General features: G+C 59.2%; 2 protein-coding genes across 2 annotated transcripts; both read left to right on the top strand.

Moving 5' to 3' along the window:
• Positions 1–11,888: 11,888 nt before the first annotated feature.
• BHLHA9 (basic helix-loop-helix family member a9) lies at positions 11,889–12,626 on the top strand (the record flags this gene model as incomplete). Its single annotated transcript, XM_082294552.1, has 1 exon — positions 11,889–12,626. The coding sequence occupies one exon, from the start codon at positions 11,889–11,891 to the stop codon at positions 12,624–12,626; it is 738 nt and encodes a 245-aa protein (XP_082150678.1).
• A 2,702-nt stretch (positions 12,627–15,328) lies between these two features.
• On the top strand, positions 15,329–21,339 carry TRARG1 (trafficking regulator of GLUT4 (SLC2A4) 1; the record flags this gene model as incomplete). Its single annotated transcript, XM_082294895.1, has 3 exons — positions 15,329–15,718; positions 20,632–20,764; positions 21,332–21,339. The coding sequence occupies 3 exons, from the start codon at positions 15,329–15,331 to the stop codon at positions 21,337–21,339; spliced, it is 531 nt and encodes a 176-aa protein (XP_082151021.1).
• Positions 21,340–21,564: the final 225 nt, after the last annotated feature.

Below are 21,564 nucleotides of genomic sequence, written 5' to 3'. Positions count from 1 at the left end.
TTCTGATGGAGAGTTTCCTCCATACTCCACAGCAAACCCTGCACCCCCCAGCCCCTCAGAGCCCGAGGCCCTGCCAGGAAGGTGACAGAGGTTTAGCTGAGAGCATCAGCCTTGATCATGGCAGGAAACCACACTCCGTTCATGCCCTGGGGAGCCCTGCAGCAGCACCAGCACCAGCACAAGATGCAGCTGCTCCCCCCCGGCGCCGCGGCTGCAGAGCCACGGGGGCAGCAGGCAGCTGGTTTTCCATGCGCAGCTCCCTGCATACAGGCAGGGGCTTTTTCCACATGCTTCCCCCAGCCGGATACACTTCCTGGCCACTCCCACCCACGGCACCAGCTTCTCCATGCCACCATGCCCCGCTCTGCACATCTGCCTCTTTATCCAACACAGGGCATGAGCTGAGCACTTGCGTGAGCTGCCAGACCCCCTGGAGCCCTCCCCAGGCTGGTCACCCCCAGCCTGGCACCACACAGCAGGTCCTGGCAGTGCCATGGCCAGGAGGACCAGGCGGACAAGTGCCCCACAGCTGGGTGAGTGTCCTGGGAAGGCCAAATCAGGACCACCTTGTGCTGCACAACCAACCCAGGCAGAGGCCCATGCACAGCCCACACCAAACAGCCCCACCAAACCGCTGGGCTGTATTTTTAGTTTGGTTTTCGTGTTCATTTCACCTTTGCTAAAACAACAACAACAAAACCTCAAAACCTGCCGAGCAGCTGAACCTACCTTCTCTCCCCGTGGCTGGGGGGAGCACCCACCCACACCCTGGCACCCATCAGCCCTCGGTGACAGAGACCAGTCCTGTGTGAGGAGATGCTGCCAACCATGTTCTCAACCCCCGCCAACCACCCCCAGCTCCAGCTGGGAGCGTCCCTGCGGCAAGAACCGAGAGCTGAGCTCCATGGTTCCTCCCCACCACCAGCCAGCCCTGCACAGCCTGCCTGGTGTCTGGCTGTCTGCCTGGCATCTGCCCAGCCCCTGCCCGCCAGCCCACGCATCGCTATTTCTGGGCTCTTGTGCAAGAGTCCTCCAGTCGCAGCCACAGGAGCTGCAGGAGCCCCAGTGCTCGCCCAGGGCTGGGCAGGGGCTGGTGTTGGGCACCCAGGGCTGGTGGTGGGCACCCAGGGCTGGCAGCAACCAGAGAGCAGCTCCAGAGCCACCTGCACCTCCCAACACTGGGGGTGTTTTCCCACAGGGAGAGAGGAATTGGGAGAGTGAGGTTGGGGAGCATTATGCAAGTGGCTAAAGAAGCTAAGGACTAAAAGAGCAGCCAGAGTGCTTTGGTTTGGCAGAGGGGAAGCCTCTGTGTCCTGGAGCCATGGCAGGAACACAACCAGGGCTGCAGAGTCTGGGACTGAGGTGGGAGATGCCAGAGGAGAGCCTGGCTTCCCCAGCTCCTTCAGTGCCTGCTCTGCCGGGCTCTCAGGAGGTCCAGGCTCTCCCTTGCTGGTGCAGAGCAGCAGCTCTCCCCTTGCCAGAGGTGGCAGAGAGGGAGGAGAGGAATAAATGAAAATGTTTCCAGCCTCCCTGCCAAGGACCACGGAAGGTCCTTCCTGCTGGGTGTCCTAAACATGCTGCTCCTCAGTCCAGCACTAAAGTTCCAGTATCACTTCCCTGTGGAATTGAAACCCTGAGGTCTGTGCTGCATCAGCCCCAAGCTGCACTCGCTGGGGCACAGCTGAGAGGTGCCTGGAGCACAGGGCGGTCACTTGGAGCATCCTGCTGTGCCAGGCAGGATGCCAGAGCCCAGCAAGTGTGGGGAGGAGGGCAGAGACCCAACCACAGCAGCACTGCCCCCGGCCTCTCTAAATACCAGATGGAGAAGGAATGAAAGGTGGTGGCTGGTCAGAAAAAGCTTTTAACTTCAGCTGAAGGCCTGGGCCAGCTATTGCACCGTGGTTCTCTTCTGAGAGGGAGGCAGCCGTGCCTGTATCTGCCACAGCCCCCAGCTGCTCCTCTCCCCCCAGCCCTGGTGCTGAGGATGGGCCAAGTTTGCTTCCCAGCACAGGAGCTGCAGAGTAGGAGGAGGAGGTGTTGGTTCGAAGCCTCGGAACAAAAACCGCCCACGGAACAAAACCCCTCCATGGCAGAAAGCCCCGTCCCAGCACAAAGCTCTCCCTATCTGCCAGATCTTCAAACAATCCCTGAACTTTACAGCTGGGACTTATCTGGAGGCAGATCTGCAGGAGTCCTCTGGGATTCTGCTTAGGCTGGCCAGGCTCCGCTCCGGCTGCAGCCAAGGGAGCCAAGAAGTGCTGCTGCTACTGATCTACACATGCCAATTATCCTGCTTAGCAAACACTGATAAAGTAATTTGGGGTGGGAAAGCCAAGCCTGCTCAAAGATGTCTCTTGGGGATGGGGTGAGTTCTGCGTGTTCCCTCAGGCTGGCTCCCGGCCCCTGCTCCAGGTGACCTCAGTGGGAGGAAAACCCCAGCAATGCCATGAACCAAGGGGGCATAGGTGCCACTTTTCTGGGGTGGAGGGACACTTGGTGAGCTGCCCTGGCTAACCCAGGCTCTCCTCTCTAACCAAAGGGAATATGAATTCCCTGCCAGCACAGAGGAAAGCTTCTCCCTGCGATCACTGCTGCAGGGTTGGCCACAGCAGACAGCATCCGGCAGAATACAGAGCAGAGCCATCCACTGGGATCCCAACTGGCGGCACGGCTGGGCAGGAGGGGAGGAGAAACCCGAGGAACAAAGAGCCCCTCCGCACAGAAGTGTCTTTCCAGGGAAATAGAAAGAAAACAAACCCCAACCAGATTTCAATAGACTTACAATGCAAATGAATTCAGGCCCCGCAGGGCACTTCTGGCTCTATCCAGACACCTAATGAGGGTTTCTTGCCTGCCCTGCTGCTGCCGTTGCCTCTACCTGAGGCTACTGATCACCCACAACCAGCCTGGGGGCCACCTCCGTGCTGAAGTGCTCGCCCCCATGGTGGGCATAGCCCGTGGCACTGCTGGCACCGAACGGCAAACTCCATCCCCTCCTTCCCTTCCGCAGGGAAGGTGCAGCCCAGCACCACCGCCCAGCCCTGAACGCTGCTGAGCTGGGGGAGCTCAGCATCGGCTCTGCCCCAAACTCTGGGGGCCAAAACCCAGCCAGTGGGACCGTGCCCAGCTGACAGAACACAGGGGTGCACAGGGATGCTTCATCCAGACCCACCTCCTCCAGGAGGGATGTTGGCATGTCTGTGCCAACGAGAGCAGGCACTGCTGCCGTGCCAGGGGAGTGCCCCTGCCCAGTGAGACAGACAGACATCCCCAGCCCTCTGTGCACCCATCCAGCCCTTTGGAAGGACTGTTCCCCCACCCAGGAGATGCAGCTGCTGCCATGGTGGTGCCTGCAGGCAGAGCTGGTCACAGGTTTCCCCTTGGCTCTTGCAGCTCCTTTACAAGCCCAATCACAGGGCAAACTCCAACAAGCAGCACTTACTGCTCTCACCTAAAGCTTTAAACATCAACTCTTCTACTCAAAGGCTTTTCAGCCTCATAAACTTCGCATTTATTTATGATCTTCTTCACTGACAACCTGTCCCAGAGTTAACCCTGGAGTCCCCATCTCAGGCAGCACCACTCTCCAAGGAAGCAGCCTCTCGTCACTCAGGGGCTGCTGTCACAATGCCATCGGGGGGTTTGTGGAGAGAAATCACCTCCCCAAATGCTGTCGGGCCCCAGAGCAGATGGAGACAGTTCAAAGGTCCCCAGCAGGCACACGCACACACACACGCTGCGGTTTTGTCCTCGCCTGAGCAGTTAAAATAAAACACTGACACTCTGCCTGGCCTGCTCTGGCCAGAGGAGGAACTTCCAGCCTCTTCAGAGCCAAACAAGCACTTTCTAACAATAGGAAAATACGACCAAGTAAAAATTTAAAAACGAAATATGAGGACACAGAGGTGGTAGAGGGGCTCTTGGGGAGACACAACTGCCCCCACTGCACCTCCCTGCTTCGGCACCAAGATCCCATCCTCATGCTAAAGGAGGGGACATGGATGCACAGACCATGTAACATTTCACCTTCCTGGGGCTGTGGAATCACCAATTTTTACCTCCTGCCCATCGTGATCTACCACAGGTGGAAAGAGATGTACCAGGACAAACTCTGGACTTTGCTCACTATTTTCCATTCTCCTTCTGCTGAGGTTTTAGGGAATATCCCAAGAAAGGGACGAGGAACCAGCAGGGTTTAAACATGGCTTGAGACAGCAGGACAGAGCTGCCCCATCACCTCCACAGCTGCAGGGAGTTTTTCTGGGACAGACAGAGGTGCCATTTTTGCAGCAGCAGCAGCACAAGCTGAAAGCAGGGATGGAGTAGCAATTTGCCTTTACCCAAATCATGTCAGGAGCCCGCAGCATGGCACCCATGCCAATCAAGCCCCCACCTGGGCATGCAGGGATGAGGTGGCCAATGCCCCAGGAACTCCAGATGCCCCAGGGCCCCTTCCCCATCTCAGCGCTCTGCTGCACACCCTGACACTGCTGCCTTTCCGTGCTCACCGCCCTCCATGGCAGGACCCCACTGCTGCCGGCAGCTCCCTTCCCATTTCCCGAGGTACCAGGGAAGGCAGTGCAGCGGAGCGAGGAGAAGAGCCCACGTGACTCCAGAATCTTTCTTTGAGAGAAACTGTAATTCCAGCTAAACAGAGGGCTTGGAATTCACTTACAGCACATCTCACAGCCGCAGCATCCTGCCGTAACAAGATCCACCAGCCCACGCCACCACGGACTATTCCAGCTATGCCAGCGCTCCCCACCCCACAGCTCACATTTCTGGGGTGTAGGGTGCTGCACAGGGCAGGTCAGGCACTCCCAAACCCCACAGCCTTCCAGAAGAGCTTCAGCTCCATGGCAAAGCCAGCTTCTTTCTCCACTTCCCAAGGACAAAGCGAGGAAACCCAGCACCGAGTTGGTTCCACCTCCGCGCTACCTGGCTGCCGGGCACAAAGCATCTCCGCCGAGCATCACCGCGTCCTCCTCTCGGCCACCAGCACCATCTCCTGCTCAGCTCACCCTCTCCTGGCTGGCACCAACCCACAGCCCTTCGTCCCTTCCGTGGCAAACGGGAGGAGATGGAAGCAGCACCCAGCCCCGGCACAGCCCGGCACCGCGCATACTCAGCTGCGAGGCCAGCTGCGTGTTTAACCACAGGGACAGGTGACGGCCAAGATGAGGGGAATTTCAGTCCTTTCCACGCTTTGTTTTTAGCCATCTGCTCGCTGACGCTCAGATTTTGTTGGTCCCGGGTGAGCTGGCACAGGCGTTATCTCAGATGCCAGGATCGTGTATCTGGCTGTCACACGCGCCGCTCTCATGCGATAGCCACAGACAGGGGCATCTTGCAGATTTCCTCGCTTTAAATCAGATTAATCGCAAGCTACTTAAAGGAAAACACTGTATTTCCCTGGTAATTCCCATAAAGACGATATTCAACACTCCTTCACTTGCTGTCCAGAGGGTGCTTCCACAGGCTGATACAGCTGGGGACTGGCTGCGCTCAGCCACAGCCACAGCACCACTAAGCTCCAAAATTCACATTAAAATTCTGAGGGACCCCGGCAGAGCAGTACTAACCAGGTCACACACCGCCAGAGTGCTGGCAGGAAAAGCAAACAGCACCATAATCAGGAATTTTCAATTACATCTGAAACATAGAGAAGTGAGAAGAAAACAACAGGAGCACCAGGTTAACCAACTGTCCTTGAAAGGGGGATCCAGGCAATGACTGCACACCTCTTACTGCACTCTCAAACTCTGCTCTTAAATGTCAGCGCAGTCAGTGCACACAGGGGCCCTTACAACGCCCAACAAAGAAAATGCTGATGCCTGGGAAAGGCTCAGGACAGGCTCGGGGCAAGGCTGGGGAGGGCAGAGCCCAGCCATGTCACAGGGCAAGGAGACAGGCAGAGGGGACGCTTCCTCCTCTGATGAGTGCTGGAGCTGCCAACCCTGAGGAAGATCCATTTAGGGGAGGAGAAAAAGGAGGAGGAGGAAGAGGCCACATTTAACCACAGCAGATGCAAACTTGGACTTCAAAGTCTTGCCAAAAGACTCACCCCCACCAGCTGCAAAGGTCTCAAAGGTTGGTGCAGGGCTGGACCTCTCCACATTACAAAGCCAGGACCCTCAGGGGTTTATGCTGTGCCTCAGGGAAGCCCCTTTAACAACACTCACCAGCCTGAGAGCAGCCTTGCACCATCCTGGGTTTGGAAACATCCAGGAGCATAATCCAGATATAAACAAAACACAGGTCCGAGTGTAAATCAGGATTTGTGCTTGGTCGCTCTGATGCACTCGAGCCACTTCAGCCACGGAGCAGCTCTCCAAGAACCACAGCCCATGCCTGTGATGGGAGCTGGAGAGGGGCTTGGAGCAGGCCTTTGAAGGCAGCATTTCCAATGTCCTTGGTCCTGGCTGCAGGGCTGGGCACAGGCTTCCACAGTCAACTGGGGAGCGGGACAAACACTCACACGTGCAGCCCAGCACAGCACGGTGACAACACCGAGAGCAGCCACGTAGTTTGGACATTTCACCTCCAGGCAGCCCAGGAAGGTGAAGTGGAAACTTCCTCCAGCACTGCAGACTAATGCAATAAATATAAATGAACTATATATTAAGCATAATTTGACATCAGAGTACTTGCTCTCCAGGCAATCTTAAACCAGCACGATACAGCCTTGGGGGAAAACCATCACCCCCAAACAATGGAACAAGAACAAAATTAACTCAAGTCAGCTGCAGAATTAGCAGCATTAAAAGTGACATTCCCTAGCTGTCAGGACTGTTTGAGCCGGGTTTAATGCTGATGCAATAACAACTTCCAGGCCGCTGGAAGTAGGACAGTGTGACGGCTGACAGCGCTAGCTGGCTGTGCCTTCAGTGCCACCACACAGCCAGGCACTTGTGAAATAACATTGTCCTCAATCCACCCAGAAAAACGCCCCGGGACATGTCACCACCCCCGGCATGCTTCTGACTTCCCCACAGGAGGTCACAGGGTGTCACCTGAGCAGAGGTGTTCCCATGAGCCAGGTCACGCCGGGAGGAAGTGACTCCTCCGCAGCGTCCCAGCCCCAGAGGTGGCTCGTGGGCCACTGGCACATCACCAAGAGCCAGCCACCCTCCCTCCTCGCACACTCAAGGATAGGGCCTCGGCATGGGATGTCCTTGGGAGTGGGACAGGGAGCAGACAGGGGGCTTGGGGTGACTTTAGTGGTGGCACAAAGACAGCACAAGGGCTGGTACGGCATTAGCTGCTTGACGGGGATGACAAAAGGAGTTGGGGCATCCTTTACTATGTGACAACATGGGGTACTCCTGGCTGCGTGACGGGGACACCTGGGGGTTCCCTGCCGAGTCACAGCAGGGGCTGCACCAACTGTGTAGCAGGGATGGCACAGGGGCTCGGGATTGCCTTTACCCGTGGCACGGCACGGGGCCGTGGGCACGGCGCGCCACGGGCACGGCACGGCAGCGCAGGACAGGCAGCGCCAGGGCTGGGGATGCCCTCGGCCGTGCGGCGGCACATTCGCCCTTGACCGTGCGGCGGGGACGGCGCAGGGGCTGGGGACACCCTCGTCCCCTGGGGCGCGGGCTGGGGACGGCTCCCCCTCACCCACCTGCCGAGGAAGCGTCCTCCGCGTCGGAGCTGCCGGCGCTGCCGCCCTCCGGGGAGCTGCCGGCGGGGCGGGGGGCGGCGGGCGGCGGCGGCGGCGGCGGGGGGGCCCGGGCCAGCGCCGCCTCCAGGTAGCCCACCTTGAAGCGCTCCTCGGCCAGCGCCCGCTGCAGGCGGCGCAGGTGGCGACGGCAGCGCTCCAGCTCCCGCTCCATGGCCCGCACCGAGCCCAGCTCCATGCGGGGCGCCGGCTCCCCCGGGAACTGCTCCTGCCAGTGCCGCGCGAAGTCCGCCCGGGCCGCCTCGCCCGCCGCCATCCCCCGCCCCAAAGCCGGGCTTCCCCCCACCCCCCGGCACCGGCACCGCCGCCTTCCGCCCCCCGCCGCCGCCGCGGGGCCTGACGTCGGTACCCGCCCCCGGCCCGCCCCGCCTCGGCTCGGCTCGGCACGGCACGGCCCCGCCGGGGCGGGGGCAGCGCTGCCACCGCCCCCCGGCTCGGCCCCGGCTGCGGCCCGCGGCGGGAGCGGGCGGGGACCGGCGGAGGGAGCTGCTGGGGGCGGCGGCAGATGTGGGATGGGATGAGATGGGGACACCAGCGGGGCGCGGGTGCTGCGCTCCTGCAGCTCAGACCTTCGGTCCCGCCGCCCCTCTCCGGGTCTCCCCGAGGAGCTGCGGGCCGGGGGATGCGGCGAGGGAGCGCCTGGTGCTGGCAGCTCGGGGAAGTAAAAACATGGTAACTCATGCCAGAATCCATTCCGCGCGCTGCGGGAGATCCCCGAGCCAGGAACAACTGAGCCTTGAAGGCTCCTGTGCCATGGGGTGGCTCCTGTGCCTTCCCCAGCTGCCATGTGCCCTGGCCTTCACTGCGGAGCTCTCTGTCCCATCCTCATCCTCTGGCCTATGAAACTCTGCCAGCCCTGTTGGTCTCAGGATGGGTGAGCCATTCCTGGCAGATGGAGCAGCAGGCACAGGCTCCTGTGGTGGGAAATGAAGACCTACAAGTCCCTGAAAGGACCGTGTAACCCGGTGGGGGGTTTGTCTCTGCTCCCAAGGAACAAGGGCCAGGATAAGAGGAAATGGCCTCAAAGCTTAAACTGAATTTTAGGAAAAATGTCTTCAGTGGAAGGGTGGTCAGATATTGGAACTGGCTACCCAGGAAAGTGATGGAAATGTTAAAAAAACATGTGGATGTGGCACTCGGTGGTTTAGTGGTAACAAGGCAGTGTTGGGTTAACACTGGGATTCTGTTAGAGGGCTTTTCCAACCGGGACGACTTTGCGGTTCTGTGAAGGCCCAGGTAAGCCTTTTGCCCACTCCCTGCCACACGTGCCGTGTTTAAGCATGTGCCCATGGCTCACTCTGACTCCACAGGATGTGGCTTTTCCGACCTGTGCCCTGAGCAGGGCTGTTCCCTTGTGTTGTGCAAGGTGCTGGAGCACGGGACCTCCTCACCCGCAGGCGCCTGCAGGCAGCACGGCCTCCCAGTGCCCTTCCCTGCCTCCTCCCGTGCCCTGCGGGATGGCTGCCTGGGGATGGATGACTCACCACCCCGTGTCCCTCGTGCCACCTGGTCGTGCCCCAGCAGGAACAAAGCGCCCTATTTATTTACCCGCGGGGCCCCGGCAGTGTCGCAACAGCCGCCTCCTCCTTCCCTTCGTCGCCAGGAATGGGCACCTCCCCGCATGCCAGCTCCCGGCTCTCATCCTTCCCTGCCTCAGGCTTCCTTGCTTTGCTCTGGCACATCCATGCCTTCCCAAGGAGGATGGGTGGTGCTGCGACACTGCCAGGCGCTGGGCAGCCCCCCAGGCTGTGTCAGCTGCCTCTTCACTCCATCACGGTTCCACCTCCAGTGAGGGCCGTGCTCCCAGATGGCTCCAGCGGCTCTCACCTGGAAGAATCGGCAGCTTGGGGGTGCTAGATGGATGTGGCAGCCAGTCCAAGGCTGAGGATCAGCAGCAGTGTTACACACCCAAAACACAGCTTTGGGCTATGGGACCCCTGAGAGCTGTGGCAATGCTGTCCAGCAAGGGCAGGTACCCAGCACTCAGCAGTGCTCCAGTCCAGAGTGACACAGGCTGGGAGGTGGGGAGTCCCTGAGGGCGAAACCCCATCTTGGAGGCTGGGGAGTGCCATGAATGGCCTGATATATGTGTGGCGACAGATAATTACGGCTCTTTCATCATCTGTCAGGCCCAGCAGAGCCTCACAACACGTTTCTGGTTCCCCATCTCAGCCCATAAATCTCTCCAGCACACGGTGATAAATCAGCAGGGACCGGGGGAGCAGGGCCTGGGTGGGCGTTCCTGCTGACCTCCCAACCTGTAATGGGCACCTAGGTCGGAAGCGCCCAGGACGAGGTGGGGGTGGCCCAGTGGGATGTGCTAATTACAGGTGGCAGGTGGCATCAGATGCCCCATGATTTATGGTCTGGCCTTGCCCGCTTCCAAGAGCTGGGGCTGGATCCCTGCAGCCAGGGCTGCCCAGAGCTGAGGTGCTGAGAACCCCGGTAATGCTTTCCAAGGAGCTCCTGGGGGCTGTGGGTGGGATGGGAGCAGCTTTGGGACTGCTGCCCCTGCCCAGGCCCCACCCAGCTGGGACTGGCTTTGTGCCCAGCTCAGTCACCTCCGTGTCTGCTCTGGACTGCACCTCCTGACCTCCAACACCAGCAAAAACATCCCCGTGGCAGGGATCTGTCCTGCCTAGCTGGGTTTTAGACAGGCACATCTCTAAGTGGGTCTGACATCTGCTGCCATTCAAGCATTCCAAAGATCCCCTGGCTCCCGAGCTGAGCTCGCTGGGTAAGTCAGTGGTCGGGGAGGCTCCATTCCCAGCAGAGCAGGACTGGGAGGTGAGAAGGATGCTGGGGAGAACAAGAGGGTCATAGTGAGCGCAGGTGAGTGCTCACAAATATTTGCAAGCTTCACCTCCCTTTGAAGTCCTGCTGCCTTGTTCTCCCATGTCCCCGAGGCCCTGGCTCCTGATTTATTGGGTTCCTGGAGCAGAGGCACCTAAATTAGCTGCAGCTTCAAAGAGCCAGGAGAGGAGAAGGGCAATAGACAAATAACCCCCCACTAATTGTGGCTATTGATCAAACATGAGCTGGGATGATCAGATAGGAAGGGATGGATCAAGGGGGAGCACATTTTCCCAGGGCTCTGCTTTTGCACCAGACACCCCAACAATTTGTCAGACCCACTCCTGCGCCATTTTTCAAAGCGTTACCCCTCGCACAGGAAGTCATTTAGCACCTGCTCGCTAATGAGATGATGGGCAAACACACGTGGCTGTCCCCCATTGCTCAGAGGTTGGGGACCTGGCCCTGCCCATGGCCTCCGGACCTGCTGCACCTGGCAAGTCCCTCATCCCGCCAGCTCGGGGATGCAGGAAACAAGGAGCTGCTTTCAGCATCGTCTTCCCCAAGTTAAGTGCCGGGCAGGCCCGGGAGCGCCAGCCCAGACAGCTCTGCCCCCAGGCTGCTGGGAAGGGACAGGAAGGCTCTGGAGGCAGGTAGCACTTTAGCTCTTTTATCACCTGCCCCAATCCCCCCCCACATTCCTGCTTCCTGCTCCGCAGGGCAGAGGCGTGCCAAGCCCTGCACATTCCTGCACCGACTCCCGGGGTCTGCCCCTGCTCAGGCACCCACCCACCCCTGTGCCCACGGGTGCTCCCAGCTCACTGGGACAGGAGTAACTGTGTCTTCTGTACCCAAGCACAAGACTTGCTGCTTTTCTCAGCAATGGCATAATTCTGTGCCTCAGTTTCCCTTAGCTGAGAAATAACAGAGGCGCTGCAGAACCCAGGAGCAGGGGGAAGGGAGAGCCAGGGTGGGGATGCCCCATAGGGCTCTGCCTCATGGCACCATATAAAACCCAGGGATGACCTGTCCCAGGCTGAGCCACCAGCGTGCCCAGCAGAGGACAGGGCAGAGCAGCACAGGGGAACTCCTGCAGTGCCCAAATTCTTAGCAGACACTAAAGCAACCACTGAAACGTGTGCTTGGTGGAAGTGCTTCCCCCGGGGGCCTGCAAGCATCCCACCACGAGCTCTGGGCACCCCCCAGCACTGGTCCCTCACGCTCAGAGCAGGGATCAGGCAGGGCTCTCCCTGTGCCTCACCTGCGGCAGGTGAGGAGGGTCGGGGCAGCCACGTGACGAGCCCTGCTGAAGGTTTTTAGAGGCGGCTGCCTGTCCCTGGAGGAGTGTCACCCACACCTCCCAGGAGGCAGGATCGCAGCAGCTCCTCTCCCGCTCCCCCTCGCCGCTGCCATGCCCGGAGCAGCCACGGGGAAAGGCACGGGGCCAGAGCCCGACAGCTCGGAGGAGGACTTGGAAGCGGGGGACGCGTCCCAGGCCTGCTACAGGCAGGGTTTGTGGGTCTCCCAGGGCAGGGAAGCAGACGGCAGCCCGGGGGACACGGAAGGGATGAAGGTGAGGAAGAGGAGCAGGCCGGTGCGCTCCAAGGCCAGGAGAATGGCTGCCAATGTCAGAGAGCGTAAGAGGATTCTGGACTACAACCAAGCCTTCAACGCCCTGCGGCTGGCCCTCAAGCACGACCTCGGTGGCAAAAGGCTTTCTAAAATCGCAACCCTCCGGCGAGCCATCCACAGGATCACGGCTCTGTCGCTGTCCCTGCACGGCGCCGGATGCTGCTGGCCCTGTGCCCACTCAGAGTGCCGCGCCCAGGCCGGGGTCCCTGCGCAGGAGCCGAGGGTGAAGGGTAGCCGCCCACAGCTGCCCTGGGAGCCCGGTTCTGCAGGTACACGGTGCCCTCCGTCCCCTCTGTGCGCTGGGTTTTCCCCTCAGAGGCAGCTCCATCACTACGAGAGCCCGAAGGAGACTCGCTCCGTGCCCAGCCCCGCCTGTTGCTCCAGCGCGATCCCGCTCCGCGGCGCCGGCCAGCAGCGATTCACGGGCAGCCCGCAAGAACCGCTGGCCGGGGCCGTCCCCTGGCAGCTGGGCTATTGCCAGGGCTGGGGACACCAGCAGTGCCTCCCCATCCACTGACCTGCAGGGCTGGGGTGGCAGCACGGTGACGGGAAGGTGACGGATCCGTGGGACAAATGGGGGGAGCGGGAAGGGACTGTTGGGTGAGGGAGAGAAGCGCTGCAGGATGTAGAGCTCAGCTGCGATGCTGGCGAGCTCAGTGAGCCCCCGACACGCTGTACAGGACCCTGCTGCGGGTCTCCCCTCCGCGGGAAAACTGCAGGAGGTGGGAAGTCCTCTGGAAGTCCCGGCTCTGTGTTTCTCGTCGCGAGGGCTCACTGCTGCTGATCGCCGCTGTCATTTATTCTCTCTTGCTTGCTCTGCGAGAAAACACGACTTCCAAACCCGGCAGCAGGGCACTGGCTGTTAATATGTGTGGGATGGACAGATGGGCCGTGGGGATCACGCTAAAGCCCCTGGCTGGCGGGTGGCTCTGGCTCCCGCCGGTGAAGGAGGGGAGCAGGAGCAGGCAAAGGTTACTGCCCTGGGACTTTTGACGCTAAGCTCATTGGTACAGACGTTTGTGCCTGGCAGATTTGCGAGGCCGGGAGGGGAGACAGATGTCAGCTTTCATAAAGCCCACCCATCCGATTGCGGTTTCCTTCTGATCCCAGTGAAGTGGCTCTGTTGGGACAGGCCAACAGCGCGCTCCCGGCCAACTCCTGTGGAGGGGAGAAAGGGGGAATTTTACTGGAAAGGTCCCTTTTGTCCCTTCCCTCTGGCTTAGAGAGCTTGGACCAGCTGTGAGGGCTCCGTCTTGCCCAAGGCTCAGCAAACTGGAATTGCTGCAGGAATCAGGCAGGGATTTACAGCCACACACACCACAGCTGGCAGATTTTTGGACAGGACAAATTGCATTGTGTGATTCCCGCAGTGCTGAGCTCTGCAGAGCTCCTCCAGCCCTGCTGCTCCCACCCCAGTGCTATCAACATACCAGGGGCGGTCTGAGTTCTCTCCCTGCCAGGGGGCACGTGCTGGAACAACCATCCCAACCTTCTGCTGTTCTGGACTGGAATCTCCTCCGCCTTCCTTAAACCCTGGTGGGACAAGAGGGCTGGGATGGGAGCAGAGGAAAACTGGTGGCAGCCAGGAGAGAGAGCTCTTTGCTTGACAAAGGAGCCTCTGTAAAGTGCTGGTCCTGGCTTCAGCCTCTGACATGTGTTCCCCTCACCAGAAGAAGGCCTGCAGCCACATCCACTGAGGGAATCCTGCTTCTCCCTACAGCATCCCTACTCTGGGTGGCTCTCCCTGGAGCAGTGCATGGCCCTGCTCTGCCCTGTCAGCAGCCATCACACAGGGAGTGAGAGCCCAGCAACACCAGCACTGAAAGAAGGTTTAAGCGACACCCTAATTCAGGCAGGAATCCTCCCTCCTCCCAAATTTTCCTCTCCATGTTTTTCCCACACCAGCTTTGCTGGTCAGCCAAAGTGAGCCAGATGGAAACAGATGGTCACAGAGGCAGGAATGGAAGGGAGGCAAAACCCCCTGAGACCCCCCCCCCCCCCGAGCAGGGTCACCCCACTGCTCTCAGATCCACATTCACAAAACGCGGGTCCTAATTCTGTCTGGAGGCTGCAGGACGGGATAAGGCTCCGGGCAGGGCTGGGCAGCAGGTCCCAGCTGGCAGAAGGCTCTTCGGGCACCTCTCAGGGAGGCAGAAGGTGCTGGGTGTGCCCCGTAGATGGCACTCACTGCCAGGGAAACCCCTGGCAAATTTGGAACTGAAGCATAATACAGAAGGGGTGGAAAACATCCATCTTTTCCAGGCATCAGAGGGTTTTTTTAGCCTTCCCTCCTGCCCCTCACAGCATCCCTGCTCCCAAGGATGGAGAGGATGTAACTCACGCTGCACCAGCACCCTTTCTGCTTTGCAGGTCCTATGTAGGGACGCAGTATGACACTGATCTGGTGTCCCTGTCCCCAGCTGTGGTGTCCCCACGGTCAGCCACGCGCAGCGAGGGCAGGGTGAGCCCGGCACAGGGTGCCCAGAGTCCCGTCCGCCCCCCCAGCCCCGTGCCCCGGGGACGACGCTTTCCCAGAGCGGCTGGAGCCAGAGGTGCCACCGGGCACCCACACAATTGCCCAGACCCCGTCACCCTCCGGGCAGCCCTGCCCAGACCCAGGGCACCTCCAGCCCCTCTCCACAGCAATGAGGGGCTCGTGGGTCTGCTCCGTGTCGCATGTCCCCCACCCGCCTGGGGACAGGCTGCCAGCCAGCGGGGACAGCAGGGCTGTGTGTGCCCCGCACGGCGCTACCCTCGGCATCCCCCGCACCTCCGGGGCTGGAGGCGGCCCCGAGCCCCGTCGGCACGGGCGGAGCCCGGTTGAGCTGGGCTCTCACGTACCGCTGCAGCGGAGCGGAGCCCGTGGGAGCCCCGGCAAGAGCGGGGGGTCGGTGGGGCGGGACAGAGCCTTGGGCTGGGCCGGGCTGAAGGAGGCGAGGACTCCCCGGCTCTCCCACCGCTCCGCTCCGCCCCGCCGCATCCCCGCCAGCATCCCCGGGGGCCGCGGCGCCGCACGCACCGGGTCGGGCGGAGGCCGAGCGCGGTAAGGGGGTGAGGAAAGGGGGACCGGGGACACCCCGGGGGCGGTCCGCGGCCCCGATCCTGCCCCGGGGGCCGAGCCGGGCTGGCCCCTCCTCCGGCTCGGCCTCCCGCGGGGCGGCGGGCCCCGAGCGCAGAGCGGCGGCGGCGGGGCGCTGCCGGAGCCCGCTCCGCCGGGCCATGGCCAGCACCGGCTCCGCGCCCGGGGGCGCGGGCCCGGGATCGGGCACGGCGCTGCCCACCCGCTTCCAGGAGACAGAGAAGCTGCTGTCGGCGACAGAGGGCCGGGAGGAGAAGGGCCTCCGCGGCTCCAAATCCTTCACGGCAGCCTTGCCCGGCGAGACGGAGCGCAACGGGCACGGGCTCGGCTACAAGTCGGTGTCGGTCGGGCACCTGGAGGCGCCGCCGCTGTCGCCGTCCCGGCTGAGCCTGGGCAGAGCCTCCTCCACGGCCACCAGCACGGCGGCACCGGAGCAGGGCCGCCCGCGGGACTACCTGGTGCTCGCCATCTTCTCCTGCTTCTGCCCCGTCTGGCCCCTCAACATCGTGGCCCTCGTCTTCTCCATCATGGTGAGTGCGGGACCTGCCGGCCGCACGGACCCTCCCGGTTCGCCCCCGGCTCCCCCTCCCGCCGCCGCCGCCCCGACGGCCGCCCCGGAGCTGTCCGCGGTGCTGCACCGCCGGCACCGGCACCGGGGCGGGAGGAGCCCGCTCGGCTCCCGCAGCGCTCGGCCGGGCTGTGCCGCCCTGCTCGGCTCCCGCGGCGCGCTCCGGTGCGGGTCCGGGGAGCGCGGGCGGGCGGAGGCGGGCGGGGAGCGGCTCCGAGCCCGGGGCAGCGAGCGGGGAGGCGGCGAGATGGAGATGGAAAAGGAGGCGGCGGGATGGAGATGGAGATACGGGGAGGTGGCGGGATGGAGATGGAGATACGGGGGTGGGATTCCAGGGCAAGGCTCCGGGAAGCCCAGTGGCTCCGGGAAGCGCGGTGGCTCCGGGAAGCGCGGTCCCTGCCGCCAGGCAGCGGTCCAGAACGACTCGCCGGGCTTCCCCGGGAAGGAGCTGCGAGGCGAAGCACTGACAAGGGATCTCCCTCCGCCCCTCCTCGCCCAGCCCTGCAACACCGGGGAGACCCTGGCTGGAGGCTGGTGCCTGGCCTCAGGCACTTCAAAGGGACCGGCTGCACCTGCAGCTCTTTAGTTGCCCCGGAGAAGCAATTTTTCTCCATTAAACATCCCCCACACCTCAGCAAATACACCGAGAGCCGAGCAGGGGAGAATGAAGCCAGCCGGCCTCCCACCCATCTCGGGTACAGGTGGCTCAGTCAGCACAGCCCTACAAGCAGAGCCACCCCCTTTTCCATCACACGCTGCTCTCTTGTACACACCCAGCACCTTCGATGTCTTTGATTTGCAACACAGGCAAATCTTTTCTTTGAAAATCAGCTCAGTTACCTGCTTACCACACAGAAATACACTGAGGGGCACCTGCAGCCAGCACTTCCCCCCAAAACCACCAACGACTTGAAGGCAGGCACGGGCGCTTGCCACAAAAAGCCCTCTAGAGAGACCAATTTCCATTTTGAGGAGGAATCATCGTTTCTGCCAGTGCCAGCTGTCATCTGCGTAGTACAGTTGTGTGGCAGAGCCTGTTTAGGCAGCACACAGGGAAGCCAGCCAGCCTTGTTTGGCTTTGCACTGCAAGGAGAGGGAAAGCAGCTGGGTATTGCATATCCATGGTAATAAACAAGGTCTCTCACGGGGATTTTCCAGCCACATTAGCCTTCATGCAAAATAGATCCTCACACTGTCCCTTGCAGGCATCAGAGCCTCCAGGGTGGTGGGGATGTGCCTTGGGCCACACGAGCCCTGTGGAGGAGAAGAGTGGAAAAAGAGCAGGAGTTGGTTAATCCTGCCAGGCCGAGAGGGTGACATCCAGAGCTGGGGAAGGCGAGGCAGAAGGTGCATTCAGCTGGGCTTGTTCTCCAGGACAAGGTTTACGGCACATTAATAGCCAGTGCCCATCCTCTGGCCCCTGCACAGTCACCCCTGCACTCCCTGTCCTGTGGTTTAATTAATTTATTACAGCCCTTTCTAGTCCCAGCCCTGCCTGCACCATCACCCCCTCCACACACCCACCTGCCAGCCAGGAACCTCCACACAGCACCAGCAGAGCAGGATGAGGAGTGATCCATGCTTCCTCCCTCCCTGGGGAACCAGAAAACATCTGGCTGGGCCCTCCTGCCAGCAGGAACAGCTCTCAGGGCATGGGATGTTTCTCCTGCTTACAGCAGGCAGGAATTGAGCTCCTGGTGACCCCCAAGGCCCCCCCAGGCTTAGATCTTCTCACAGAGTAAGGCCCAAGTGTGCCTGATCGTGCACAAATCTGAGCAGGAACCAGGTTTTTGTGATTCCCATCACCTGGGGAAACAGGAGGACCTTTCCACAATGTGCTGACATTCCTTTAGCTCTGCAATTGTGCTTTTCTTTCCTGAGTCAAAGCTTTTGCACATGAAAGCTTTTTTTTTCTTTTTTTTTTCTTTTTTTTTTTTCTGGGTAATAAGCAGTGACCAGAGAGGAAAGTAAATGAATGCTTTTGAGCTTAGTGTCTCATAAATCATTTTTCAAAAGCTGCTCTCAGATCCCAGCAGGGCCTATGGCCAGAGGTGGAAAAAAACCCTGCTCTACCCCCCCCAGCCTGTTCCTGCTAATGATGGTTCCATGGAAATGAGTTACCTGGAGGCTTCTCCATGGATTCTTGGATGTGTTTTCTTTGCCGAGTGATGATCTGGCTGCTCTAAGGGGTTCAGGTCACTCCCCAAGACAGAGAGTGGGACTGGTGGACACAAGGATGGTGGGTCCATCCTGTGGGATCCATCTCACAGTGCAGGGCAGGGCTGGGTACCACACACCCCGCTGCATTCCAGCTGTGAATCTTTTCCCCTTCCCACCAAAGTGCAGCCACACTGGGGGAGGAAGCAGAGGAGCCACATACCAGGGTGCAAAACTCCAAACAAATGCAGGGAAGTGAAAAAAATCCAGCCAGAACCACCACATAGTAACATCAAGGGCAGTTCTGCACAGCACTTGGTATCCAAAATAAGTTCTGTTGTTCCCAAAATATGCAGGAGAAGTCAGGTTATCCTCACCCATTTTAAGTGCCACAGTCATCTGGCTCACTCTGGAGTTGACTTCTCTTGGAATGTCGAGAAACACCAAGTGTCGAGGATTAATGATTTATTCTGAGTAACTGGTGGAAGGCAGCAGAGAGCATCCAAAGCCAGTTCATAAATCGGGAAAGATTGCAGGAAAGAGGATGTGATGATTTGTCTTCTCCATCCCTGGGACTAGCCCAGGAAAGTAATTGCCTTCATTTGCAACAAGGCCACTTAGGGAAAAAGCCCATTTTGAGCAGTAAGTGGAACAGATAGCAGTGGGAAACAGGTAAGATTAATAACTCCTGAGTCACCCAGACTTACCTGGCCCACGGGTGCTGCAGAACAGCACCCACTCCCCAGGTCCTGCAGATTTTCCAGCTCGGGGCTGTACCAGGGAGTCCCTTGGCACTCACACAGTGACTCACTCCCCCTCAAGCCTTTCGGAGATGTTCTGCCTTGGTGAGCCTCGATTAATAAACAAGATGTTAATGTTTTTATGTGGAAAGCAAAACACGGGATTAGTGATACCAGAGAGCTATAATCAACCCGTTCCACACCGATGAATAATATATGTACAGTACCAAAGGCTTGCTAAACACCCCATGCCAGCGCTGATATGCTTCTCATAATTGTTCAGGATAAATGAGCAATAAACACTTCCAGAAGCTGGAGTGATAAATATACTGGATCTCTTAGCCTATATATTTTTCCTATTTCACTGCAATCTAACCCACACCCTGCCAAAATATTACACTGGTTACAAAAAGCAGAGGCTGAAAAACCATCTCCCCAGAGCTGGAGCTGTCAGCGAGCAGGGCCGAGATCCTGTCGATCCCTGGGCTCCCGCATCCTCTCCATCTCTCACCACCAACCCATGAGGCTTCATTTTGTCACCTCCTGTTCTGGGATGAAAATAGCTCTTGGCTGCATCCCATCGCTTTCAGAGCGGGTCTGGCAAACCTGCTGGTGAGACCAGGAGGAACAAGGTCCTGAGCTCTGCTGGTGTCACTGGTGGGGACAGCGATGCCCAGGGTGGCTCGTGAGCAGAGCAGGACGTTGGCAGGGGTGCAGTGGGAGCAGCCACCCGCGCCCTTTTGGGGCTCTGCTGTGTTATTTACGTGGTGACACAAACTAAAACGAGTACATGGGAACCTCCAAAGCTGTGTTTTTCCTATGGAGCAGCTGCCCATGCCCAGCCTAGGCTGGGGATGTTTTGGTCACGGTGCTGCCAAGAGGCAGTGGAATTAAAGCAGGACAAATGGGAAATGGGGCAGTAACATCAAGTATTTGTTCAGATTTTCAGCGATGTTTCATGGTTAATGCTGGAGCTGGATGAGGTCTCCCTGCTCTTAATTTTTAAATTTTTTTTTTAACATGTGGCAGGGGATCCTTTCCAGCACAGCTATTTCTGAGATACACATTTTTTGAAAGGAAACTGGGATTGCTTTAATCCTCTCCCACCTTTAACTGTTTTTAACTAGTACGCTTGGGTTTTTTTGACTGAGAATTTCCCCAGTTTTAGCAGGGAGGAGCTGCCACACAGCACAGGGCTCTGGGAGCTGCTGGCCCCACAGCCTGCCCCACATCCCCCTCTTCTCCTCCAAGGCAGCATGGCTGGAGATGGATAGGGCAGGGCAAGAAGCCCTTAACCCATATTAAAGTGTTAAATACTTCAAAGCAGCCCTAAAGGAGGAATATCTGCTTCAAAGCAGTTAAATCATCAATAAAACCCCATTCCCAGTGAAGTTTAGGGGAGCTTTGCCTGACTCCTCCACTGGATCAAGGCTGCTGGTCTCCCTTCTCCCCCTGTCCTACCTCGCTTCTCTTGTCCCTCACTCCAAGCCTTCCCAACCAGGTGAAAACGTCACCAATAGGCCTTAAAACCCCTTACCCACTTTCCCTCCCTCCAAACCCACTTCCCAATGGGTTTTGTGGGTGGCAGAAGGGCACTGCACGAATCTGGGGAGGCTTTTTGGTCCGGAGAGCCGGGCTGGTGGCACTTGTGCCGCACACGCAGCAAATGCTGATGCACGGTGAGTAATTCCACCACAACTCCTCGCACAGCTGCCCTTCTGCTAAGTGCTGGGTGCTCCCTCAGCCAAGGGCAGGATGCCCAGTGCTCCCTTCCCAGCAGGATCAGGAGGCCCTGCTCTCAGCAGTGGTGCTTCTCCCTCACCAGGAATCCTTCCTTCCAGTATTTTCCGCTCGGGAACCAAGTGATTGCCAACTGGAGGAGCAGGAAAGAAAACGGGTCTCAGTTTGGGGCTCCACAGCCAGGGAGTCACCCCAGAGGTGCTGTCACTCTCAAGGGGCTCTTTCTGTGTCTCCCCAGTCGAGGAACAGTGGCCAGCAAGGGGACACGGACGGAGCCCGGCGGCTCGGACGCATGGCCAGGCTGCTCAGCATCGTCTCCATCGTGCTGGGGACCATCATCATCGTGCTCTACATTTCACTCAGCGTCAGAGGTAACGCTTCCTTCTCCTTCCCCCAGCCCAGCTCCAGCAGGAACCTCACCTGGCTGCCAGCTCCAGCCCAGGGGATAGGATAGACCTGCCCCCAATCCACCCCCACCCCATTCCCAGCCTAAGTGCTGCAGGAGGGCACTGACTCCAGGCTGGTTTGGCCATCACCAGCTGCACACACACAGAAAAAACACCTCAGAGAACGGGCTCCTTCCAGTAGAAACACACATTGCCCAAGTGACTGGCATGGAAAGCCCTCCCTGTGCTGTCCAAAGTGCCCTGGTGACCGTACAAGGTCTCCCTGGTGAAAGGTCCTGCCCTGGCAAAGCCCGTGGTGGGTTTAGAAGAGTGAAGTGCTGTAAAAACAGGAGGGTTTCAGGACACAAATCAACCTGCCCAGAAACACAATCCCAAAATGTCTTGGGAACCTCCCAAACACAACCCCACCTGCCAGACCAGCACAGCTCAGGCAAACAGGGACCTCAGAAACACCCAAAGGGCCAGCCAGGAGCATAAGGGGAACATCTGCTGACTGCTGAAAGCTGCCCTGAGCCTCTCTTTCTTTTACAGGTTCCTAGAAGATGTTTCAGCATGCAAATACCTTGAAGAGGAGGAAGACAACTTTCCTTTTGGGGTTTTTACTTTCAGCCTTGCAACAAAACAAAAAATTGTCACAGTGTAGGTGGGCAGCCCTAGCCAGCCTGCTCCGGAGCGCCGTCGGAAGGAACGCATGCTTCAGTTCACCGCCTCTTGGGAATGAGCCTGTACAAGGGATGGGATAAAAATCACCCTGAGAAGGAATG

Source organism: Coloeus monedula (assembly GCF_965178545.1).
Source record: "Coloeus monedula genome assembly, chromosome: 20".
In the NCBI taxonomy this organism is placed as follows: domain Eukaryota; kingdom Metazoa; phylum Chordata; class Aves; order Passeriformes; family Corvidae; genus Coloeus; species Coloeus monedula.
Note: the sequence above shows the minus strand (reverse complement) of the source record. Positions and strands in the feature narration are given on the sequence as shown.